Raw genomic sequence first — 27,570 nt, forward strand, 5'->3', positions numbered from 1 at the left:
ACAGGGTGAGTGTGAGGTGAGGGTGAAAGGTAGATGTGCGTGAGGTAATTGACAGGGTGTGTGTGTGAAGTGACATGACGAGGAAAGGTGTGAGGTATGAGAGTGAAGGGTGCCAGTTGACCTGGTAGGGTGTGAGGTGAGTGTGAAGATGTGTGAGGTGACTGAAGGGGAAAGATTGTGAGGTAAAGGTTGGGTTGCCAGGTGATGGGGGAGGTTATGAGCTGACGAGTGGGGAGTGAAGTTAGAGTGGGGATGTCTTGCAAGAACTAAGGATGAGGGAGCGTAAGGTGACGGGGAGGTTGTGAGGTGAGGATGAGAGTTGGGAGGTGACGACGGTAGGGGTGTGAGGTAACGGTGAGGTTATAAGCTGACGGTGGGAGAATGTAAGGTGAGGAGGGGTGAGGAAGCTATGAGAAATGGTGTGGGTGCGAAGTGAGCCTTGGGGTGTGTGATGAGGCTAAGGAGTGTGAGGGGAGGAGGTTAGGATGTAAGGTGACGGTGATACAGTCATAAGCAAAATGAGGAGGACAGAGTGATGGAAGAGTTGTATTGTGAGGGATGAGGAGCGAGGGAGTTACCGCTATGTGTGAGGTAAGGTAATGGGGTTCGGGTAGATAGTGTGATGGGTACCATATCGAAATGGCAATTAATGGTATGTGGCGGGATCATGGGGCCCTCATCTTTCGTAGGAACATCCACCTGCACAAGAGAAGGCCCATTCACCCCCCCCACCATCTCTTGAACTTTCTTCACTATAATACATTTTTCTTCAAACCTTTTTGTATGCTGTGCAAATTTGTACTTTCATCATTCACTTTGTCCCATTCATCCACCACTCTTGTACTATGAATGTGTTTCTTTACATCTTTTCCAACATCTTTTCTGTTTGCGTTGTTTCATGTTACGTCCTCTGGGCTGTTTACTGCGTCAGACGAAAGACTGTTTACTGCGTCAGACGAAAGACTGTTTACTGCGTCAGACGAAGGGCTGTTTACTGCGTCAGACGAAGGACTGTTTACTGCGTCAGACGTAGGACTGTTTACTGCGTCAGATGAAAGACTGTTTACTGCGTCTGACGAAGGACTGTTTACTGCGTCAGACGAAGGACTGTTTACTGCGTCAGACGAAGGACTGTTTACTTCGTTTGACGAAAGACTGTTTACTGCGTCTGACGAAGGACTGTTTACTGTTTACATCTTCAGGCTGGTTCAAGAACGTAAGAGATGTGGTCAAGTCACTCGTTACTCTTCTTTCTTCCATGGTTGACAAGAAGTAAGGCCTCTAAGCCATTTCCTTGTAACTCATCCCTCTTGCTTCTGGAGTCATCTTTGTTGGTCTCCTCTGGACCTTCTCTACGGTCTCTTTGTGCTTCTTTTAGATGTGGTGACCAAACTTGTGAAGTATCATCTAGTTTTGGTCTCACGGAGTATGTGAACAGCTTCAAAGCTTTCCTGATATTTTCCAACAGACAATTTGTCTCCTTATTTCTCTCTTGATTTTTGAGTTTGGCGACAAGTTAGGGACGCTGTTTACTTCCCCGTGTGTGTTTTTCAAAGGTTATGTATATGTAGCTTTATGTGTGTGTGTGTATGTGTGGAAATATTGGATAACTATTTGTATGTTAAGGGGGAGAGGGTTTTACATTCGTGTTGCTTCGTCTCTTAACCTTTTAAGTGAATGCCATGTACTACCTTTTACATGTGTACACACACACACACACACACACACACACACACACACACACACACACACACACCGCCTAAGCTTGTGTATATGTGTATGTGTACATGTATCTCTGCATAAACAAACATCATGTTTGTATGTGCACTTATTCATGTGTATGTGTGAAAGCTTGTATGTACATATGTACGTAAGTGCATGCGTACATTAAGCATGGACGTGTGTGTGTGTGTGCCTATGCTACAATTATATACACGCGTGTGCGAATAAGCTGTCATTACCTACACGTGTGAACCTAATGATTCTTGTTCACACATATATTTCGAAGCATGACTACATCACAATTCTCTCGCATTATAGAGCTGTATTTGTAGACGCAGCTGTATCGTCATGTGAATGAGTCACAGGTGTACACCTGTGTGAGGTACGAGTTAAGACAACAGGTGTGCATGTTCTACACCTGCGTAAGGTACGAACTAAGACACAGGTGTGCATGTTCCACACCTGCGTAAGGTGCGAACTAAGACAACAAGTGTGCATGCTCCACACCTGCGTAGGGTACGAGTTAAAACAACAGGTGTGCATATTCTACACCTGCGTAAAGTACGAACTAAAATAAACAGGTGTACATGGTCTGAACCTGTGTAAGCCTTCTGTAACGCCTACAGGTGCGAATGCCACACCTGTGAAAGCGACCAATTAACGCCTACAGGTGCGAACACTGTGCCTGTGGGCGAGAGTGTGCGTGAGTGTTGTGTTGCTGCGGGGAAGGAAGGGAGGGAGGGAGGGAGAGGGAGGTCAGGAAGGCGTGCACCTGTGCGTGCGAGAGGGGTGCGCGTGCGTGCGATAGTGGTGGTGTGCGGGTGTGGGTAAGGTGGTTTCAGTCATCGTCTAGAGGCCGGGCCGAGCAGCCAGCCATGTCCCAGTGCGCTCGACCAACTGCTGCCAACCCAAGGCCACTCTTCCTTTTATAACCATCTTCAGGTCGACGGTGGTGCCTCCTGGTGGCGGAGACGGTAGCAGCGGTGGTGGATGTTGTAGATGCAGACACACTAGCCCTCGGGTTTGACAAAGAAAAACTGAGAAAATAAGTTGGAATAATTAACTTCTCTCTTTTCTTTGGTGCTCGATGAGAAATACGAGGGACACAGGCTTGTATGTAAGGTTGACCTACACGCTGCTACAGTCTATAGCAAGAAATTAAGCATTAAGATCTTCATAAATAACTTTGAATAACTAACTTCCTCAGTTTTTTTTGGTGCTCGATAGAAAAAAAAAAAAAATCGAAGGTCGCAACTTCGTAAAGTTTAACTTTCCAGAGTTTTCGAGTGTTTTCCATTCATTATTTATCGTCGTCCTAAAGCATTTGTGTTCTCGTAGTTCAAACGACAAACAATCTAGTGGAATCTCGAATGCATGAAAGTTGAAAAAGAAAAAAAAAGTTTTTCTTGTTCAGTAGAACTTTCCAAACGTTTTTTTTTTTTCATATATATATATTTTTCTTGCCCAAGGGTCTTGCCTTGAGGAAAATAAAGTTTAAAATCTCTTCGTTCAAGTGACTAGAATCACCAGTGTTATGATGTTATTGTAAAAAAAAAGAAGAATATTCAAAAGAATTATAAAAGAAAATATGCTAGTGTCCCTTTGATGATTAGTTTATATTATCTCATAGAAAAAAAAATAGGAAGACCCTTATGGTTTATATAATTTTTTGAGGGCAACTTTTGGCCTTTCGCGTGAGACCAGAGAGTTCACTTTTTGTCGTATCGTTGGACGCAGGGTTGTTGAGAACGCTCGGGCGTCCGTCTTCAACGCGAGAGGGAAGAGTTCTACCAACTCGGCCTCGACTAGACTTACAAAAGCGTAAAAAAAAAAGAAAAGTGGTCGGTGGAGAGGGATCGATATCCTCCCAACACCTGATGAATTATTGCCCATGGTGAGAGACGCGGCTCATGGTGGCTGCTGCCCCTGGTGACTGTAGATGCCTCTCTCTCTCTCCCTCCATGATCAAAGCCTCTCTTTGGGTACGTCTTGGGTACAAGGATAGTTCCCCGGTCCCCCCTCTGACGTGAATTCATCCCTCAGCAAAGTAACCCCAGCATTAGGTTCTACTCCCCCACGGACAACGTACCTTAAGCAAGAGGAAATGCTGGTCCAGTATGACCTCTTAAAGAAATAGGGTTCCTCCTGAAATGATGTTCCCTCCCCCTCAAACTGTGTCTGAAGGTTTCGAATCATCGCTGTGTACCATCGGATTCTTCTAGAGACCATTGCCGTGACCTCCCTTGACCTCTCCGACCCTTACGATTGACCTCGTTTCCGTGTGTCGTTTCGTGCCATAGAGGGTGTATGCGAGAAACACACGAATCTGACGTGTCAATGTGAGTGATGAAGTGCCCTCGTGAACATCACAGCTTCCCCTACCATTCCTGGTTCAGGAGCCTTACTCGCCTCTGAAATAAACCTCTCATAATCACGCGGGGAGGAAAGATTGTGAGTAATTTTGAGTCGACGTGGAGAGGCATCTGGTTCGATGGTGCTGTGAGGGGTGTATGTGTGACAGGTGGGGTGAGGGGTAGTACCACTGCTTCAGGAGGGGTGGCAGGTGTCACGGCTATTGACACGACAGCTGACGCGGCTGGCGGAGGACCGCGGACGGTTGACACGTCAGGTGGAGAGCCGTAGACGTCTCTCTGGAAGTGGCTGGTGGCGGTGGTGGCGCAGGCGGCTGCGTCCGGCCGCTGACATTTCTCGCGCGCCATGTCTCGACTCATCAAAGACAGCAAGGACTCGGCTCACTCGCGCTCCGTTCCCGAGGGAGCTACGGCGTCGCCCGCGGCAGCGCCTCCGTCTTCTTCCAGCGGAGCTAACTCGCCTATGTCCGGTAACAAGATCGTCAAGACCTGGCGAGTCATGGGAGACCGAACCCGTTCCAAGACCAAAGACATCCTGAAGAGGTGGCAGACGATGAACAATGGCCAGACGTCGGAGGACTCCCTGGCCGGCCTGGACGACCTCAGCGACGTAAGCACGGAGAGTGACCGGACAGGACACAAGAGCAAGAAGGGCACGTGGAGCGTCCACGTGTGGAGTAAGTAGATTATCATCTTTTATCTTCTATCTCAAACCTGTGTGTCTCGCGTGTGGTTTGCTTCAATAGCTTTCTCACAATGCTCTTCTTAAAGATTGGAAAGGCTTCTGTAAAAGTCCCAAGACACTTCCCACACCTCCCAGCCAGTGGTTCATTTATGGCACTCTTCCTCATTTTTTTTTTTTTCGCCCACCATCCCCTCAATCTCAAGCCCCTACAGGAAGCCCGAAGGACGATTGGAACCTCAGTGAGGTAACGATAAGGAAGGAAGTTACTTTAAGGGAGAAGAAAAAAAAAAAGTGGGCATCATAAATGACCCACTGACTATTCGCTCTTCGTAAACTTCCCATAAATATATATATATATATATATATATATATATATATATATATATATATATTTTTTTTTTTTTTTTTTTTTTTTTTTTTCATACTATTCGCCATTTCCCGCGATAGCGAGGTAGCGTTAAGAACAGAGGACTGGGCCTTTGAGGGTATATCCTCACCTGGCCCCCTTCTCTGTTCCTTCTTTTGGAAAATTAAAAAAAAACGAGAGGGGAGGATTTCCAGCCAGCCGCTCCCTTCCCTTTTAGTCGCCTTCTACGACACGCAGGGAATACGTGGGAAGTATTCTTTCTCCCCTATCCCCAGGGATAAAATATGTACATGTGTATGTATACATATATATATATATATATATATATATATATATATATATATACATACACACAAGAGAAAGGTGCAAGAGGTGAAAAAGAGGGCAAATGAGAATTAAGTTGAGAGAGTATCATTAAATTTTAGGGAGAATAAAAAGATGTTCTGGAAGGAGGTAAATAAAGTGCGTAAGATAAGGGAGCAAATGGGAACTTCAGTGAAGGGCGCAAATGGGGAGGTGATAACAAGTAGTGGTGATGTGAGAAGGAGATGGAGTGAGTATTTCAAAGGTTTGTTGAATGTGTTTGATGATAGAGTGGCAGATATAGGGTGTTTTGGTCGAGGTGGTGTGCAAAGTGAGAGGGTTAGGGAAAATGATTTGGTAAACAGAGAAGAGGTAGTAAAAGCTTTGCGGAAGATGAAAGCCGGCAAGGCAGCAGGTTTGGATGGTATTGCAGTGGAATTTATCAAAAAAGGGGGTGACTGTATTACTGACTGGTTGGTAAGGTTATTTAATGTATGTATGACTCATGGTGAGGTGCCTGAGGATTGGCGGAATGCGTGCATAGTGCCATTGTACAAAGGCAAAGGGGATAAGAGTGAGTGCTCAAATTACAGAGGTATAAGTTTGTTGAGTATTCCTGGTAAATTATATGGGAGGGTATTGAGTGAGAGGGTGAAGGCATGTACAGAGCATCAGATTGGGGAAGAGCAGTGTGGTTTCAGAAGTGGTAGAGGATGTGTGGATCAGGTGTTTGCTTTCAAGAATGTATGTGAGAAATACTTAGAAAAGCAAATGGATTTGTATGTAGCATTTATGGATCTGGAGAAGGCATATGTTAGAGTTGATAGAGATGCTCTGTGGAAGGTATTAAGAATATATGGTGTGGGAGGCAAGTTGTTAGAAGCAGTGAAAAGTTTTTATCGAGGATGCAAGGCATGTGTACGTGTAAGAAGAGAGGAAAGCGATTGGTTCTCAGTGAATGTTGGTTTGCGGCAGGGGTGTGTGATGTCTCCATGGTTGTTTAATTTGTTTATGGATGGGGTTGTTAGGGAGGTGAATGCAAGAGTTTTGGAAAGAGGGGCAAGTATGAAGTCTGTTGTGGATGAGAGAGCTTAGGAAGTGAGTCAGTTGTTGTTCGCTGATGATACAGCGCTGGTGGCTGATTCATGTGAGAAACTGCAGAAGCTGGTGACTGAGTTTGGTAAAGTGTGTGAAAGAAGAAAGTTAAGAGTAAATGTGAATAAGAGCAAGGTTATTAGGTACAGTAGGGTTGAGGGTCAAGTCAATTGGGAGGTAAGTTTGAATGGAGAAAAACTAAAGGAAGTAAAGTGTTTTAGATATCTGGGAGTGGATCTGGCAGCGGATGGAACCATGGAAGTGGAAGTGGATCATAGGGTGGGGGAGGGGGCGAAAATCCTGGAAGCCTTGAAGAATGTGTGGAAGTGGAGAACATTATCTCGGAAAGCAAAAATGGTATGTTTGAAGGAATAGTGGTTCTAACAATGTTGTATGGTTGCGAGGCGTGGGCTATGGATAGAGTTGTGCGCAGGAGGATGGATGTGCTGGAAATGAGATGTTTGAGGACAATGTGTGGTGTGAGGTGGTTTGATCGAGTAAGTAACGTAAGGGTAAGAGAGATGTGTGGAAATAAAAAGAGCGTGGTTGAGAGAGCAGAAGAGGGTGTTTTGAAATGGTTTGGGCACATGGAGAGAATGAGTGAGGAAAGATTGACCAAGAGGATATATGTGTCGGAGGTGGAGGAAACGAGGAGAAGTGGGAGACCAAATTGGAGGTGGAAAGATGGAGTGAAAAAGATTTTGTGTGATCGGGGCCTGAACATGCAGGAGGGTGAAAGGAGGGCAAGGAATAGAGTGAATTGGATCGATGTGGTATACCGGGGTTGACGTGCTGTCAGTGGATTGAATCAGGGCATGTGAAGCGTCTGGGGTACACCATGGAAAGATGTGTAGGTATGTATATTTGCGTGTGTGGACGTATGTATATACATGTGTATGGGGGTGGGTTGGGCCATTTCTTTCGTCTGTTTCCTTGCGCTACCTCGCAAACACGGGAGACAGCGACAAAGCAAAAAAAAAAAAAAAAAAAAAAAAAAAAAAAAAAAAAAAAAAATATATATATAAATATATATATATATATATATATATATATATATATATATTTTTTTTAAACTATTCGCCATTTCCCGCGTTAGCGAGGTAGCGCTAAGAACAGAGGACTGGGCCTTTTTTGGAATATCCTCAACTGGCCCCCTCTGTTCCTTCTTTTAAAAAAAAAAAAAAAAAAAAAAAAAAAAAAAAAAAAAAAAAAAAAACGAGAGGGGAGGATTTCCAGCCCCCCGCTCCCTCCCCTTTTAGTCGCCTTCTACGACACGCAGGGAATACGTGGGAAGTATTCTTAATCCCCTATCCCCAGGGATATATATATATATATATATATATATATATATATATATATATATATATATATATATATATATATATATATATGTATATGTATACAATGACATGCATATGTATGTATATGTGTATATGAGTGGTTGGGCCATATATATATATATATATATATACTCTCCTGCTTACATGAGTGTCTCGCTTTTAAGACCCACTCGCCTTCATTGTGTGGTTGTGAGGGATGTTGTAAACACGGGCTGGGTTGTGAGGGATTTTGCACGACGGATGAAAGATGATCTCCGTCCTTAGCTATTGGTGCGTGAAGTCTCAGGGCGGGTGAGAGATCTTGTAAGTGCTTGTCCGTGATGTCAGAAGCTATAGGACTCTACATATAGCTCTTTGTACGTGATGTCACAAGCTAAAAGACGAGATGTAGCTCTATGTACGTGATTGTCACAGGCTACAGGACTCTATATAACTCTTCGTACGTGATTGTCACAAGCTAACTCTATATAACTCTTTGAATGTGACTGTCACAAGCTACAGGACTCTACTAAATTCTTTGTACGTGATTGTCACAAGCAACAGGACTCTGTATAACTTCGTACGTGATTGTTACAAGCTATAGGACTCTATATAACACTTCTTACGTGATTGTCACAAACTATAGGACTCTTCGTGCGTGATTGTCACAAGGTATAGGACGCGATGGGAGGGGAGTTACAGACTCTAGTGATACAGCTGCTTGTTCGTGATGTGTGCAAGCTACAGGACCTGTACCCCATCTCTCGCTAGGAGAGGGACCAGACAGACAACCATCTTCTCGTTGTCTCTTTGGGAAACACAGTTGACGAAAAGTAATACGTCGCTCTTGTTTCATATCTCTTCTTCTCCTGGTGTTATCAATATCTTAAACTTGAGAAGTCATCATTGATGTCATGTCCGAATGATGGGTAGACAAGTTGAAGGTGAACACACGCACACACACACACACACACACACACACACACACACACACACACACACACACACATGAAAGGAGGACAAAAAGGAAAGAAAATGGAATGAGAGGTTTTGAAAAGGACGTAAAGAATACATTTATTTCTGTTTTTCCACTAGAAAACAGGATGTTGGTGAGCTGGAAAAGTCAATACTGGAAACGATTTTGATGAGTGTTCTGTCGTATGGAAAACGTTCCTATAATCCTTGAAAAAAAAAAAAACGTTTCTTGATAAGTTACGTGCGAAACGTTTCCTGAAGAATCCTTCAAAAACGTTGTATGATATTTGCTGAATGTTGTCATGAGTCCTAAGAAACGTTTTTTTTTTCCGCAAGTCCTTCAAAAATGATCCTCGAGTTACTCAAAAACGTTTATTTATCACCTAAATCAAATTTTTGATTTCTTTTTTATGTAAAAAACTTGTGTGAGTTCTTTCTTCAAAAATTTTCCCAATGAGCTCTCTCAAAACGTTTCATGATTACTCCGAAAAGGAATTTCCTGATGAGTTCATAGATAAAGGAAGCAACACCTGGGTTTGGTCAAGCATTTTTTTGTGGATTTTTTTTTTTTCGTTTTAACGTTTTTTTCCCAAACACGTCAGTGGAAAACGTTCAGCCCGATTCTTTTCTCTTCTGAAATTGTCACTAGTTTGTTACGTCCTTTGCAAACGTTGTATTCGAGACGTTTTATTATCATTCATGTTTTTCTAATTCCCACTAAAAACACAAAAGGTAATACATCTTGAAAGAAATCGATGAAAAATTACATTCAGGACTGACAGAAGGAAGTTGATTGTATACATGTCTCTCAGAGTGTTTCATTGTTTCGATTACCTTATGAAAATTACATTCAGGAGTGAAAGAAGTAAAATGATCCTATACGTCTCTTAGGTATACATTGGTTAATTACCTTATGAAACTTACATTCAGGACTGAAAGAAGGAAGAGGATTCTATACATGTCTCTCAGAGTGTTATATTGTTTCAATTACATTTTTTTGGCTACGTATCCATCGAGAATGTCTGTCTTTCCCCACTCCTTTGTCTTGTGGGTTTCCCACGTGTACATTACCCACCTTTCCCCTTCATGGCTGGGAAAGCCACCAACCCATCAGAGATCAAGAGTTTCAGGCCTGGACCTGAGGGGCAGAAGACCTGTATTTTCGTGTCATTGATGGACAGAGTCAGAAGGCCAGGGTTGGAATCCTAGGTTTTCTGTAGATTTATACACACACACACACACACACACACACACACACACACACACACACACATACACACACACATACACACACACACACACGCAAACACACACACAGAGGAAAACAAAAGATAACGCTATTGTATATGCATCATTCAATCTTTGTAGTGCAAACAGAAATACGACTATGATTTTCTTTACAATGATAGTCATTTGTTTTGCACTTAGTGAATCCTTTCATGGAGAGAGGTGACGTTATGTGGTTGTTCTGATGGAGTATCGTTATCTCGTTACGCCCTCTGTGACGTTACCAGCTGTTGAGTCAGTCAAAGTCAGGGGAAAAAAAAAAGAAAAAAAAATGTTACGTAATTATCCGTCCAGCTCGGGGTATCGAACGTGGGTCCTCTCTCTCTCTCTCTCTCTCTCTCTCTCTCTCTCTCTCTCTCTCTCTCTCTCTCTCTCTCTCTCTCTCTCTCCCTCCCTCCCTCCCTCCCTCCCTCCCTCCCTCTCTCTCTCTCTCTCTCTCTCTCTCTCTCTCTCTCTCTCTCTCTCTCTGGGGTTAAACAGGAGTGGCACGCTGGTAAGTTCGTTGTTGGAGGTGGGATGTGAAGGAGGGGAATGGCTCCTTGGTGGGCAGCTGGATGGAGGGTGGGGTGATGGAGTACTGGGAGTTTGGATGGAGTTATGTGGATGGTGTGGTAGGTGAGGGAGTACTGGGAGGGAGGATGGAGGATGGAGGTAGGTGGATAGCCGGTGGATGAAGAAGTGTTGGGTAGTAGGATGGAGGCAGCTAGATGGTCAGTAAATGAGGGAGTATTGGGATGGAGGATGGAGGAAGGTGGGTGGCTGGTGGATGAAGGAGTGTTGGGCAGTTGGATGGAGGCAGCTAGATGGTCAGTAAATGAGGGAGTATTGGGAGAGAGGAGGGAGACACCCAGTTTTTAAATACTCACAAATTCATCTTTTGTCAGAAATGTAAATCAGATACTTACACTCTCTGTTCATACCCACCCAAACCATAAATAATGAAACATAACGAACCTATGGAAGAAAGTGAACAACAATGGAATCACCAGCAACAACAGAAAAAAAAAAATCCCATATAACCAGACACTGATGTTCTGTGTGAGGGAACATTAGCACTACTCTAATTACCACGCTAATTATCACTATTATTATCACACTAATGGTGTAATGTCATTGAGAGGAAAGGAATCATTTATAAAGGGAAAGGCTTCGAGCTATTCATAAAGTGCAATGTTACAATCTACACGGGAAAGCGTCTTCTTCGTTTCATATATGCTATGTGGATATATATATATATATATATATATATATATATATATATATATATATATATATATATATATATATATATATATATATATAGAGAGAGAGAGAGAGAGAGAGAGAGATATTGCAAGAGGTCACAGTAGTGTGCGTGATCTAATATATGCATAAAACCACTAGGAAAATGAAACACGATAAGTTCCCAAGTGCACTTTCGTGTAATGATCACATCATCAGGGGAGATACAAGAATGAGATAGACGTCGCTTGTTTATCAATGACGTCTTAAGCTACGTCTCTTCCTTGTATATAAACAGACTGTTCTACGTCTTCTATCTCATTCTTGTATCTCCCCTTACGATGTGATCATTACACGAAAGTGCACTTGGGAAATTATCGTGTTTCATTTTCCTAGTGGTTTTATGTATATACTAGATCACGCACAATACCATACATACATTTAGTTCCTCAATACATAGTTGTCAACAGGGGTGATAACGGTAAAAACACCCTAATATACATAAATGGCTGTAGCATTGTAAGCATACTCAAGCACCATGACATGGTTACAAGTGTAGTATAACAAGGATGAAGAAAATGAAGGATGGGGGGATATTAATGCACCCCTATAATATGCTGACGCTCTTACAACCCGTCACGAACTAGTGAGGTAGCTCACACGATGCAAAATGGATGAGAAAATGAGGAATTATGGGGGAGGCACTTAATATCATACCACACGGGGCCCTGCATGGTATAATGAACTCGGCCACACAACCTGATAACCCTCTCCTTCCTCCTCCTCCCCCACACAACCTGATAACCCTCTCCTTCCTCCTCCTCCCCCACACAACCTGATAACCCTCTCCTTCCTCCTCCTCCCCCACACAACCTGATCACCCTCTCCTTCCTCCTCCTCCCCCACACAACCTGATCACCCTCTCCTTCCTCCTCCTCCCCCACACAACCTGATAACCCTCTCCTTCCTCCTCCTCCCCCACACAACCTGATCACCCTCTCCTTCCTCCTCCTCCCCCACACAACCTGATCACCCTCTCCTTCCTCCTCCTCCCCCACACAACCTGATCACCCTCTCCTTCCTCCTCCTCCCCCACACAACCTGATCACCCTCTCCTTCCTCCTCCTCCCCCACACAACCTGATAACCCTCTCCTTCCTCCTCCTCCCCCACACAACCTGATCACCCTCTCCTTCCTCCTCCTCCCCCACACAACCTGATCACCCTCTCGTTCCTCGTCCCCCAAAGTCTCTGGTGTCTGAGGACAGAGAGGACATTTCATGGCGTCCCAGTTCGTTATATTAGTCATTCGATTATGAGAGTCATTAACTGTGGACTGTAGAGAGGGGCAGAGAGTCCGCGCCTGCGCCCGTGCTGTAGGAACGGACCGTGTTCAATCAAGTCCTGGGTAAGGCATTAGCACTGGCTCGCGTTCTCGGCAACGCCCTCTGTACAAGAAGTGAGAACTCCCACACCAGCCAGCGTTCCCTCACCCACCACCTACGACTCCGCCAGTAGCTCCCTCCACAACCAGAGGGTGTGTTTTTGAGAAGCTGGGGGATCCACTGGAATCATTGCATGACCTGGGTTTATGATCATTGTCTGTGTCCGTGCCCGGGCCAGGCGAGTTTCCGTGTTGTACAAGCCCTACGCTGAGTGTGGTCTTTACGCTTATCAACAATTGACTTACGCAATACTGCCCTTGTGTCTGTGCTTGTCTTTGTCCTGGGTCATGGCAGATGGCGAGTGGTGTACTGCCAAAGGCATACACAAAGGAATACAAGCAGGAACAGATTAATGGGTCATCTCTCTAGGCTGTTTGCGATCGTGAAAGATATCATTAGAAACTTACACATGAGTGTGGCAAACGTTAGAAGGTATAAAGGTAATTCAAAGAGAGTGAAAAACAAATTTATATTTTGATTATGGAGGAGCAGATGATATATAAGTCGTGGACTTGAAGCGAAGTAGTAATCACGTCTATTCTTAAAGGTATCTATAGCAATGCTTTCGACCAAATTAATTAATTCAGTGTCCCTAATTAATTACTTTACCAATTCACACCTTCACCATTCCACGCTCGGCTCGTTTTCCCCTGTGTCAATATGTGTCCTTTCGCTGTGTCAACTCCTTGTTTAAACACTGCGAATGTTAAGATATTTCGGCACTCATTTCGGAGAAAGTAGACAGGATTAGTATCGTCTCCTTCGAAGGGGATTCGAGGCTGGCTATCAGCTGCACGTCCTACACATTATAACAACAAGGACATATCCTCTCACTAGACCTTAGTGCCAATTTCCTAAGTTTCCGTTATCCACATATTCTCCCCCAATCCCCCACCATCGTACATCTGTTATGTCATTGATCAAAATCCTTACCTCCTAATTAATCAAACTCCAACTACAATACTAAATGAACACACGTTATAACTACTGAATTGGAGTATAAGGTTAGACATATGAGGCACCACTGGTTATCCTTTTTTCTCTCTCTTTCTCTTTTCGTTTATTTCTCTGTCTCCGTGTGTGTGTGTGTGTGTGTGTGTGCTTGAGCCAGGCTCCCCGAGAGACACAGGTGACCTACGGTAACCATGGAGCACACACACACACACACACACACATCTTCTAACCCACTCTCTCTCTCTCTCTCTCTCTCTCTCTCTCTCTCAGGGCATGAAGGACGACTTCATGTAAACGCAACAACTAGGGGGATTGATTAGATCAAGCTACGTACGTAACTGCTGCCATTGTTTTGATATGAGGTGTAGCCAGTCAGAAGGGAGGCAGTCAGTCATACCAGTCGACTGTCAGTCATATCAGTCAGTTAAGGGTACAAGCGAATCACCTGACTGTCTTTGTGTTACTGGAGTTTTTCGTTTTTGGGGTCAGTATTGTCTACCGTTATGAAGTATGTTATCGTCCACAGTCACTTCAGTTCAAAGTCAGGTCAGCATACAGTCAGTAAAGGTGAGAGTTAATTCACTCAGTAGTTAGTGTAGTTTACTGTTAGGCCTGGCATGTAGTTAGCAGGGATGAGAGGTCAGTGGAAACGACTTAGTTCATGCCACAGGATCACTTCAGAGCCAGTTCAGTCTGTAACTGAAATTCAGTCTGATCTCGTCACTCTAAGGGAATTAATCACCACTTCAACCATCAGATGCTCTTGTTAGCCAGCTAGGGCGGGTCAGCTTGGCTAAGCTTTCAATCAAGCTTGTGTAACAGTTCAGGCTTAAGCCTTTGACCTATCACTGTCCTTGGGTTTGCAGGCCGGCACGACCCTTAACCCTTGGCTACGACAGATAGCCTGGTCGTTATCCTGACCCTGAAAGGTCAAGGCGAGGGTCAAGGCCTTCCTTCTCAAGCGTCGTCCAGTGGTGTAGTTCAGGTCGGAATGATGGATTGAGAAATGTGTTTAATTTGTTCTGAAATATGAACTAGATGAACATCACAACACTAGGAGGACCAAAGCATAATTGAAATTGATGATAATAATAATAATGATAATGATAATAATAATGATGATGATGATAATAATAATAATAATAATAATAATAATGATAATAATGATAATAATAATAATAATAATAACAGCAATAATGATAATAATGATAATAATGATAATAATGATAATAATAATAACAACAATAATGATGATGTAAATAATGATAATAATGATAATAATGATATCAATAATGATCATAACAGTATTGTTAAACAGGAACGATCTAGCTTTGGTAAACGATGGACTTCGGATTTGCTAGAGTGATTTCTTGCATACATTAAGCCACGGGTGGGATTCGAACCCTGGTTAAGGGCGTCCGGCCACCTTGGCCACACTGAAGTAAAAAGGACATATCCACCGGTCTCTTAGCGTTTTCCCCTCTATATCCCAATCTGATTTTGAGAATGAATAAAACGACAGAGGCGAAAGATGAGACAGTTAGACCTTGGACTGGCCCTTATTAATAAGTCACTTGCGATGGGAAAAGTTCCAGACGAATGGAAGTTTCCCAGTACGACAGAAAAGGTAATGATAAGTCACACTGTCCAGAAATGATCGTCCGATTTGATTAGCGTCTGGTGCTGGAAAACTTATGGACACCATCATTCAAGTGAGAACTGTAAACCATTGAGAGAAACACCATTTCGACGATATTGCTCATATCTGATAAATCGGCTTGACGTGTTTTATGATATGATCAACATGGATGACGAAAGTGAAGTAATTCGTGTTTATCAGTCTAGATTTTCACAAAGTATTCGGTAATATGCTGCATCAAAGGTTGCTAGCAAAATGAAGTCCTATGGCATTGCTGAGTTTGTACTTCAGTGGATAAGAAATGAGTTGACTGGACGTTAAAATGGTCAAGCCTTAGAGTGGTTGGACGTAACAAGTGGAGTGCCACTAGGATCAGTCTTGGTGCCGGTTCTCTTTCTCATATATATATTAATGATATTAATAGTTGGTTATATTTCAAGATATCACGATTTGCTGATGATACAAAAGCTGGGGAAGAAATCTACAAAGGAACTTGAAGGTCTAGAGCCTCAAACTGACATAGACAAATTGATGAACTGGATTCATCAGTGACAAATGAAGTTTAACATCGATAAGTGCAAAGTTTTACATAGCGGTAGTATAAAGGAAAAGGCGAACTAAAGCATTAAATTCTGTTGAACTGCAAAAGACAAATGAGGAAGAAAAGACTTGGGCGTGATCATCATTGAAGACCTAAAGACAGAAGGAGTGAAAAGAAGGAACAAGATTCTTGGATTCATAAGTTGGGTCTCCGAATCGAAGTCCAGAGGGAAATCTTCCTTGCCCCTTACAGTTCATTGGTTCGTCCATCATCATGATCCGTCTAGCCTTGCAACTTTTACCACACTGATCTGTGAGTTTCTTTGATATCTTCCACTATCACAAACTTAGCCTCGAAATGACCCATTGGTCTGTTGCTGTTTGAATTCCTTTGTATTCCTTTGATAACTCGGCGGGTGCAGCATGGAATTTCATCTGTCGTAGCTGCGATGGTGTGACACATAAACCAGTGGATATATATATATATATATATATATATATATATATATATATATATATATACAACACAGTTTTTCTGTCGACATACTTGTATAAAATTCTGTCTATCGATATATATATATATATATATATATATATATATATATATATATATATATATATATATATATATATATACATATATATATATATATATATATATATATATATATCGCAATAGAATATACACCAGGGGATCTCGACCATTATAGAGTCATTTGGCTCAACCAGAGAACGACAGTCATTGCCCAGTTAACAGTCATTTCAGCTGTGTGCCGGGAGGTCACTTCCATTTCGGGAACCCGAAGCTCAGAATACAGGTCACCACAGAACAAACTGAAACAGAATAAATAAAGAAGGAAAAAATTGATGAAAATTAAAAACTCCAAAAGAATCTAATTTTGGGGGGCTTTTTTTAATTTAGTAAAATTCTCCGAATTTCCAACTTCGATAATTGACATTTGTAATGGGTTTTTTTTTTTTGTGATTTTTTTCTTTACCTTAATGGAATGAAATGCATTTACATATTTACATTTTTTCTCCCCCTTCGTTCTTGGCTGTCTGACACGTTAACTGTGAACTGCAGTAGCCAAGGGAATCGTTTTCCCTTCGACTTGGGAAACCAACCGAAGAAAACATTTACAAAAGTATACCCCTTTTTTGTATATATATATATATATATATATATATATATATATATATATATATATATATATATATATCTTTTCACATTTTTTTCTTAATGGATGTATTACATTTTTGTACTTTATCAACGTAGTTATTTCACTGACTCTTTTCTCGTTTTCTTTATTTTCATTTTATTTTTGTTTTTTAGTCTATTGTATTTTTCAGTTTTTCATTTTATTTTTGTTTTTTTTATTCTATTCTATTTTTCAGTTTTCCATTATTTCTTTTTATTATTTTCTTTTCATCTACATTTTATTCGTGTTTTCATATATTTTTCTTTTATTCAACTTCTCTTTTAAGTCGCTTTTAATATCATGTCATGAACCCTTTTACTGATATTACTCGTAATTAATCACACGATTAATCATGCGATTAACTCGTCGATCAATCAGACGACGTAGGATTAATTATTAGTCTTGAGAATGCTAACTTCAGAATTACAGTGATCAATTACATAACTGAGAAGATGTCATCCAAATGTGTAAATTGGCGTGGTGTGGATGACACAGCAACCTAGTATTTATTTGTTCCTGTTTCTGTATCATATGATCTGTGTCTCTGTAGCGGATGATCTGTCTCTCTGTAGCGGGTGATCTGTGTCTCTGTAGCGGATGATCTGTGTCTCTGTAGCGGGTGATCTGTGTCTCTGTAGCAGATGATCTGTGTCTCTGTAGCGGATGATCTGTGTCTTTGTAGCGGATGATCTGTGTCTCTGTAGCAGATGATCTGTGTCTCTGTAGTGGATGATCTCTGTCTCTGTAGCAGATGATCTGTGTCTCTGTAGCAGATGATCTGTGTCTCTGTAGTGGATGATCTGTGTCTCTGTAGCGGGTGATCTGTGTCTCTGTAGCGGGTGATCTGTGTCTCTGTAGCAGATGATCTGTGTCTCTGTAGCGGGTGATCTGTGTCTCTGTAGCAGATGATCTGTGTCTCTGTAGTGGATGATCTGTGTCTCTGTAGTGGATGATCTGTGTCTCTGTAGCAGATGAACTGTGTCTCTGTAGTGGATGAACTGTGTCTCTGCAGCGGATGATCTGTGTCTCTGTAGTGGATGAACTGTGTCTCTGTAGCGGATGATCTGTGTCTCTGTAGCGGATGATCTGTGTCTCTGTAGCGGGTGATCTGTGTCTCTGTAGCGGGTGATCTGTGTCTCTGTAGCGGGTGATCTGTGTCTCTGTAGCAGATGATCTATGAGTCTGTGTCAGCTGATATGTATCTGTGTATCAGCTGCTGTGTATCTCTGTATCATCTGTGTGTCTGTGTCAGTTGATTTGTGTGTGTGTGTGTATGTATCATCTGGTCTGTGGTTTGGTACAACGTGATCCGTCTTTCTTCTCTGTCTGTCTGTCTGTCTCTCTCTCTCTCTCTCTCTCTCTCTCTCTCTCTCTCTCTCTCTCTCTCTCTCTCTATATATATATATATATATATATATATATATATATATATATATCTATCCCTGGGGATAGGGGAGAAAGAATACTTCCCACGTATTCCCTGCGTGTCGTAGAAGGCGACTAAAAGGGGAGGGAGCGGGTGGCTGGAAATCCTCCCCTCTCGTTTTTTTTTTTTTAATTTTCCAAAAGAAGGAACAGAGAAGGGGGCCAGGTGAGGATTTTCCCTCTAAGGCCCAGTCCTCTGTTCTTAATGCTACCTCGCAAATGCGGGAAATGGCGAATCGTATGAAAAAAAAAAAAAAAATATATATATATATATATGTACATATATATCCCCTATCCCTGGGGGTAGGGGAGAAATGATACTTCCCACGTATTCCCTGCGTGTCGTACAAGGCGACTAGAAGGGGAGGGAGCGGGGGGCTGGAAATCCTCCCCTCTCGTTTTTCATTTTCCAAAAGAAGGAACAGAGAAGGGGGCCAGGTGAGGGTATTACCTCTAAGGCTCAGTTGTCTGTTCTTGACGCTACGTCGGTGACGCGGGAAATGGCGAATATGTATGAAAAAATAATATATATATATATATATATATATATATATATATATATATATATATATATATATATATATATATATATATATATATCAAAAGCAAAGGGCAAATCCCTTACATAGACGATAGGAAAACGATTACATAGGATTCTTCACTGAGGGAAAAAAAAAAAAATGAAACATTTCAAGTTGAAACGTCGAGTCAAACACTTTGGCAGTTGGATAGGTACGTCAGGTGTGAGGGAGGTTATTGCTTGGCAACACTAGGGGATGTGTGGTGACCCAGGACACATGTGGAGTATCAGAGAAAATTTTATTCAGTATAAAGTGAAATTGAAAAGAAAACGGAGAGGTACTCCCTCCACAGAAAACGTGTAATCTTGTTAATGTTCGAGTTGTATTTTAACGGTGATGTCAAGACTTGTTATGTATTGAGATTTGGTATGAGAATGTAGGATATAGAAGACGTCTACAAATAGTAGATCAATGTTAGATTGCAGTCGATGCTCTGTAGTGTACAGAAAAGTTGGGACGTATATCTTAAAATGATAATGACATGGAATGGGGAAATATGGAGTTTTTGATGATACTGAGGGGAGATGTACCTAAAGGGAGGGTACATGATAAGGGGGGATATCATGTCTGAGGGGAGGGAGTCTGATTGGAGGGTGTCTGAAGGGAGAGAGTCTGGGGGGAGGGTAGAGTACCTGAGAGGAGGGAATGAAAGGGTATCTAATGGGAGGATGTGGGTGAGGGGAAGGGTGTCTGAGAGGGTCTAAGGCAGGAGGGGAGTCTGAGGGGAGGACATTTCATTCGAAAACATAACACTATCTATCCCCAAAAGACGTGATGGCTGATGATGCGAGCAAGACTCACAGACTGGTACGAAATGCAGACGTACTGTGTCTGTGTATGATTCACAGACGAGCCAGTGGTCATGTGTGGTGAAGCGGACTCAGTGTGGCGCAGGTACAGACGAATATTTATATTTGCACATCTATATCACTGAGGAAAACATGAAAAAAGATGATATTGCCTACAGGTCAGGATACTGATTTACGTGATTAACACAATTAGTAGACATAAGAGTAATTCTAAGGTTGTGATATATATATATATATATATATATATATATATATATATATATATATATATATATATATATATATATATATATATATTCTCTCAAACTACAATCTCGGTTACCCAGAAATCTTGCGTATAAAAAATGGGATATCCGTGAAAGTCATCTCTCGTTATCGTGAATAAAGATATAAGATGCTGCACAAGAGTGTTATCTTTCTGCATCAGCTGAAGTGTAAGATAACAGGGTCAGCGTGAGAGAGTAATGAAAGATAAGCTTTCCTCCTTGTTAACCCATTTTATCATCGATTCCCAAAAACCATTTTCGAAATTGATTTGATCTTTACGGTCACAAACCTTCATTGATTTGATATAGTCACTAAAAAAAAATTCCTTAAAAAAGGGGTCAATCTTCTCCTAAAATATAAAGGATATCAAATGAAATGAAATAATTATTTTTCCTTATTTGAGTACAAATAGGGTATTCGATAATCCATCATTTTAAAGAGGCTTTTAGTTCATTAAGACTTATTTTTTCCCGGATCTGCAATTGGTTATTTCTATTCCAAACACGAATGGAAGCAAGCATTACCGTATTGGTTCTTCGTAAACAGCGTGAGAGTGAACATGGGAGTGTGATTATGTGATAATATCATAAGAGTCATTACTTCTATCTAATGCGAATCTAGACTTTTAACTTTTTCATTATCTTTTCCTTGGGTCATCCCTCTTCGCTTTCCTTATCTTCTCTTATCTCTGTTACTTTTCTTCTTATTTCTCACTCCCTCTGTGTCTCTTACCCTGTCTCATGGTGAGGATTTTTACGTGGGTATTTCGTAGGAAGGTGGGTATGTACGTAGGTTGGTATGTGTAGGTAGGTAGGTAGGTAGGTAGGTAGATAGGATAGTGAGTAAGTAAGCAGGTAGGTGGGTAAATAGGTAGGTAATGAGGTACGTTAGTAGGTAGGTAGGTTAAGAGGTAGGTAAATAAGTAGGTAGGTAGGTAGTAGGTAGGTAAGTAGGTAGGTATTATTTTTCTCTAAGTCACAGTATCCCCATCTCTCTTTATCTCTCTTTTATCTTTTTTCTATCTCTCTATCTCCTTTTATCTTTCTCTGTTGCTTGTGTGTATGTCACAATCCCTGTCATCCCTCTGGTCGTCTGGCAGCAGTACGGCATCAGCTGCCTACACCAGAGGCGAGCGTGTTGCCTCGCCCAGCTGGCCGTGGTAGTCAGTCTCTGAGGCAAATGGTGGTGTTTCTTTGTTCTTAGGTGTTCTACAGAACAGGTGGCTTGGCAAGAGCTGTGCGTATGAGGGTGTGTGTACTTCTGGAGCATCACACACACATACACACATTCCTTCATCTGTGATGTGTTATCATTTGCTTCTGAAGATGTGTTGAAATACACGAAAGCGCTTACGCAAAATTTCCCTGCTAAGATTTTCCTTCGTGGTCTTCAAGTTCATATATATATATATACATATATATATATATATATATATATATATATATATATATATATATATATATATATATATATATGAATGCAAGAAGGCATGAAAAGGTATAAACGTACACACAATTTTCAAAAGAATACTTTGCTTTTCTCTAGTAGCCAGAATGACAGGCAGTCTGTACCCAAAACATTCAGCACAGTAGAGAAATGCTCGGCGCTGCTATATTCCAGCGACCAAAACAAATATATACGTACTTCCAGAGCGCAGAGAAAACCGGAGCGTCACATTGCACTTCAGACAGCTGGACCAATTACCCAAAGAGCTTGTCCGCTCCCATCTGACAGTGAGTCTTCTCCATGTACCAATTGCTTGATTAAACACAGAAGGGGGAAGATAAGAGGGGAAAAAAAAGGAATAGGATTTTCTTCCGTTTCCAGGTCCAGCCTTGGTGTGCGTCCGCCTTGTCGCTGCCAGGAAAAGAGCTGGTGTTACTGGAAAGTCACGCGATCTGAAAGAATTAGCGTTCTTGATGTCTGACTTCAACGTATGCAGCTATTCGATTCTTGTTTCACGTCTTGTTCCAGTCAAACTCCAATAGTAATTCGTCGAGACGAAATTTAGAAGAGGTAATATTGCTGACTATATAGTACCATCTCTTCAGGTGAGATTCCAGGCGAAGTCTGGAAGCGAAGTCTTTAAGAGAGTTCCAGACGCTGTCCAAAGATGAAGTCTTTAAGAATGTTCCAGACAATGCCGAGACGCGAAGCCTTGAAGAGACTATCCGACAATATCCTTAAGAGAGTTCCAGACGACTTCTAAAGGCGAAGTGTTTAAGAGTGTTCCAGACGATATCTTGAGACGATGTCTTTAAGAGAGTTCCAGGCGATGTTTTGAGGTGAAGACTTTGAGAGAGTTCCAGACGATCTCTAGAGGGAAAATCTTTGAGTGTTCCAGACGATATCCAGAGACGATGTCTTTAAGAGAGTTCTAGACGATATTTAGAGGCGAAGACTTAAGGGAGAATGCCAGATGATATCTAAAGACGAAGTCTATAATAGTGTTCCAGACGATATCTAGAGACGAAGTCTTTAAGAGAATTCCAGACGATGTCTACAGGTGAATTCTTCAAGAGAGTTCCACACGATATCTAGAGATAAAGTCTTTAAGAGAATTCCAGACGATATCCAGAGACGAAGTATCTAAGAGAATTCCAGACGATATCCAGAGATGAAGTCCTTAAGAGAATTCCAGACGATATCCAGAGACGAAGCCTTTGAGAATTCCAGATGATATCCAGAGACGAAGTCCTTAAGAGAATTCCGGACGATATCCAGAGACGAAGAGTTTTGGACACCGAGAGGAATTTAATGGGATGACCCAGTTGTCTGCCTGAGACAGGGCTTTGTTGCGCCTGGAAAGCAACGAATGGTAACTGCCTGAGATACGGTGTTTGTCTTCCCTTCTCATGGGATCTCTCCCCACCCCTCGTCTTCCATTGTGTCATATTTTTTCATGAAATAAATTCTCTCTGTTTTTGTTTCTCATGTTTTCGAGTTGAGTATATCATTTTCTTGGGGGGAAAATACTGGAGTTTTCTTCATTCCATAGGGGCATTATAACTGCTCATAAGACAGACAGTCCACTGTTGAAAAAGAATGAGAGTACTCATGTTATCACCGTCTTTGTTCCTTCGTGTTAGTCTCCTTTGCTTCTTAATGCCGTCTGTCTGTCTGTTTGCCTGTCTGTCTCTCTGTCTGTCTGTCTGTCTGTCTGTCTTCACCTGCTTGACTTGTCTTGGATATGATACACCAGCTAACAACATATAATTCATCATGCAGAGAAATACAGAGGAATTTCAACTGCTACAACCCACTGGATCCTTTTCGAGGCTGTTTGTGATATTGGAATATATCGGGAACTTATAGTTTGATGCAGTAAGAGTATAGAGACATGTTTCAAATGGAAATACCTATAAACTTTCCATGTAACTAGGGAAGTTTTTAATTTCATCCTACATATCTATATCCCGGGCTAGTTTCTCGATGGTCTTTGAATCTCTTTTTTCTTTTACAATTTGCCCATTTACAGCTCAGCCTCCTTTTAGTTTTGTGTCATTTGCGTATCTGGAGATTGTAGAAACGCAACTTTGTTCTAGATTACTCACGTACATCATGAAACGAATGGGGGCCAAGGACCGACCCTTGTGGCACACCACTTGTCACATTCAGTTAGTCTCAGGCCTCGCAATTTAAGACCACAGGATGCTATATGTTGGTAAACCAGTCAGTCATCACTGCACATGGCTTGGTCGTATTCCAAATCAGTTTTGATTTATAGAGAAGTAACTTGCGTGGTACTGTATTGAATGTCTTTCGAAAGACCGAATGTATAGTATTCCAAATCATTTTTGATTTACAGAGAAGTTTCTTGCGTGGTACTGTATCGAATGTCTTTCGAAAGACCGAATATATATGGGAGCGAAAGGTACGTTTGTAAGTCCCACTTAGCGCACATATGTAACGATGAAAGATTTCGATGAATTTTTATTCGAGAAGATCCTGTGCTGCAGGAGACGTGTTGGATGTCTGATGTCATTTCCTCTTCCTGAAATATCATATCGCAGTTTTGTTTCATATGTGTTATCCTTTTTCTCCCTCTTTTACGTAGAACAGACGCGAGGCTAATTGGGCAGTAATTCGAGGCAAGTTTTTCTGACTCCCTTTCTTTCATGTTAGGAGAGAGAGAGAGAGAGAGAGAGAGAGAGAGAGAGAGAGAGTCTGGCTGCGCCACAAGCCTAACCCCTTTCACCACTGTTCATCTCCGCAGCAACCACTGCTGTTGTCAACTCGTGGGTCAGTGATGAGAACAGCGCTCCAGGCGTCGAGGAATACACACACACACACACACACACACACACACACACACACACACACACACAGGGAGCCCCTCCGGACGAGGGTGGTGAAGTTGACGCGCCTTGGGGGGAGGAGGCGAATGATGGAGGAGAAGGAAGAGGGTAAGGAAGAGGGGAAAGAAGAGGGAAAGGAGAAAATGGATCTGGAAGAGGGAAGCGTTAGATAGATAGATAGATAGATAGAGAGAGAGAGAGAGAGAGAGAGAGAGAGAGAGAGAGAGAGAGAGAGAGAGAGAGAGAGAGAGAGAGAGAGAATGATAGAATGATATATAAATAGATAGATAGATAGATAGATAGAGAGAGAGAGAGAGAGAGAGAGAGAGAGAGAGAGAGAGAGAGAGAGAGAGAGAGAGAGAGAGAGAAACATAGGGGAGTCATTTGCCGTGTGACTGCTATAACCTGCTTGCTTGCCCTGCTTTCTTACTGCTTCTGCTGCTGCCACCCCCACAGTACCTGTGTCTCAGGTACACCACCGACATGACAGCGGTCAGACGGGGGGAAGGGGGGGGGGGTAGAGGGGTGAGGTGGGGGGGGGGGGAGCAAAGGTAATTGGGTAAAGGATTATGTAAAAGTTTTAATATGACTAGGACGATAATGTCCACCATCATTTTTGATCGGGTCGGTAAAAATGAGAGAGAGAGAGAGAGAGAGAGAGAGAGAGAGAGAGAGAGAGAGAGAGAGAGAGAGAGAGAGAGAGAGAGAGAGAGAGAGCTAGTTTAACAGATGCTAGGACAGTGGAGCTGCATCTCTTGTTTGCCTTTTTGTCTGTCTGTATCTCTCTCTCTCTCTCTCTCTCTCTCTCTCTCTCTCTCTCTCTCTCTCTCTCTCTCTCTCTCTCCCTCTCTCTCTCTCTTCTTGTCTCTGTCTCTGTCTGTCTTCTTGTCTCTGTCTCTGTCTGTCTGTCTGTCTGTCTCTCTCCCACACACACACAATAGTTCATCTATCCCCTCAAGTGGTTCCCGAGATGTTAATGACGGCTTCAGACACCACTTCCCCATAGCCTTACGTCACAACCCCATACAACCACACCCTCCTCGCCCACCACGGCTCACTGACGCACGCACGTGCGTACATGGCATCCACTGGCGATCTAGGGTAGGGAAGAATGAATGGCTACGTCACAATGAACCCTCATTACAGTGGCTCTCTAGTTCCTCCTTACCTGGCCCAGGTACCTACCATTTAATTCCTGCCTCACATATACACTTAACGTTGCTAGCATTCAGTTCACACAAAGATACACATATTCTCCCCTCCATCGTCCACACATGACACTCGACGGCATGTAACTTTCCCCACACAATAGTCTTAACTCTGGATTTCCCTGCGGTGAGCGTTACTTAGCCAGTCCCTGGCTGAAGAGAAGGTCTGGTGTGGTCATGGGTTAAACCTAACGTCCCTCATATCTGAAACTGGGTCTTATATCCCTAGCTGTAACCAGAGAATGGAGCACCGACTTTGAATTACGTACTTGTATGAGCTGGGCTCGAATCTGGGGACATCAACCTCTCCTAGGTGGACACCACTTCACCAGCTCAGATTTTGCAAATCTATCATCTCTCCGAGCGATGGGGTTTCGAAGCAACCAGGAGAGAAAGATTGCGTACACAGGTTGTTTCCAGACATGCTCAATTCTTACGCTTATATGAGTTGGTAATTGATTTTCTTTATTGATTTTCTTTATTCCTGATATTCATCAGACGGGGATGTCTGTACAGAGCCTCCATCCCGTATGATATGGTGTCGTGTTGCCATGATGATATGTTCCAAGTTCTGTAGGTCTTTTGTTGGTGTGTTGATAGAATTTGAGACTCGCTCAGATGTTCGCTCAGTCTGTCATTATATACCCATCTGTTTCCCATTATATGTATATATATATATATATATATATATATATATATATATATATATATATATATATATATATATATATATATGTATATATATATATATCTTTTTTTTATACTATTCGCCATTTCCCGCGTTAGCGAGGTAGCGTTAAGAACAGAGGACTGGACCTTTGAGGGAAATCCTCACCTGGCTCCCTTCTCTGTTCCTTCTTTTGGAAAATTAAAAAAAAAACGAGAGGGGAGGATTTCCAGCCCCCCGCTCCCTCCCCTTTAAGTCGCCTTCTACGACACGCAGGGAATACGTGGGAAGTATTCTTTCTCCCCTATCCCCAGGGATAATATATATATATATATATATATATATATATATATATATATATATATATATATATATATATATATATATATATATATATCCGAAGTGTTGAACGTTTCGTGACTCATACTCTTTCTGCCCCCAAACTTGCCTCCTGCGCTGGAGAATAAATATACGTATGTATACATATTTGCATATAACTCTCGTTAGCCTTGGACATCGGACATCACTGCCAAACGAACATGATTTATGCTCTAATTTTTTTTTTCTTTAATTTATCTCCTTTTTGAGTATTATTTTTTTTTTACCAAAATTAAACTTGGTATAAATATGTGTTTTTATTTTATAAGTGATAAATTATTTATTGTTTTCTAAATCGTCTTTTACTCGTTACACGAATTGAAGTTCACCCTTGTTGAAATACATTATATATTGAGGTACTGTTTGAGGGTTTTTAACTACTTTCCTCGTTAGATATCCTACAATGGTATTGTCTGAGATTACGTTTATTACAGTACATAAGATGTTCCTAATTTCACTGGTATTTCAGTTGTCTATCTATCTATCTATCTATCTGTCTATCAATATATCTATCTATCAGTGTATCTATTTATCAGTCTATCTTTCTATCTATCTACATAGGCGGTTGCACACCTTACTGAGGTGTGCAATGATTTGCTCTGTGAGGCTTTGGTCAACATTTGCATTGTTCAGGTCCATTTTCCAGATCTTGGGCCCGTGGTCCATCAACGCTCGTACCTCCAGACACCAGCCTCTCCTCTTTTTGTGTGTGCGTTGTGGCTGAGGTGGTAGGATACAGCGACAACACCCTCTGGATCTGGTGGACTTGACCCTGTCTCTGACCGCCGTTGGCGCTGCTCTCTCTCTCTCTCTCT

The 27,570-nt window shown here is 42.0% G+C and overlaps 1 protein-coding gene across 2 annotated transcripts in view; it reads left to right on the forward strand.

Moving 5' to 3' along the window:
- Positions 1 to 2,583: 2,583 nt before the first annotated feature.
- LOC139760324 (uncharacterized) overlaps positions 2,584 to 27,570 on the forward strand; it is a 525,168-nt gene continuing 500,181 nt past the window's right edge. For both annotated transcript variants that reach the window (XM_071683337.1, XM_071683346.1), the window contains exon 1: positions 2,584 to 4,771. In XM_071683337.1, coding sequence (XP_071539438.1) covers positions 4,441 to 4,771 — 331 coding nt within the window. In that variant the 5' untranslated portion in view covers positions 2,584 to 4,440. The remainder of the gene's footprint in view (positions 4,772 to 27,570) is intronic.

The sequence above is a fragment of the Panulirus ornatus genome, chromosome 3 (genome assembly GCF_036320965.1).
Source record: "Panulirus ornatus isolate Po-2019 chromosome 3, ASM3632096v1, whole genome shotgun sequence".
NCBI lineage: Eukaryota > Metazoa > Arthropoda > Malacostraca > Decapoda > Palinuridae > Panulirus > Panulirus ornatus.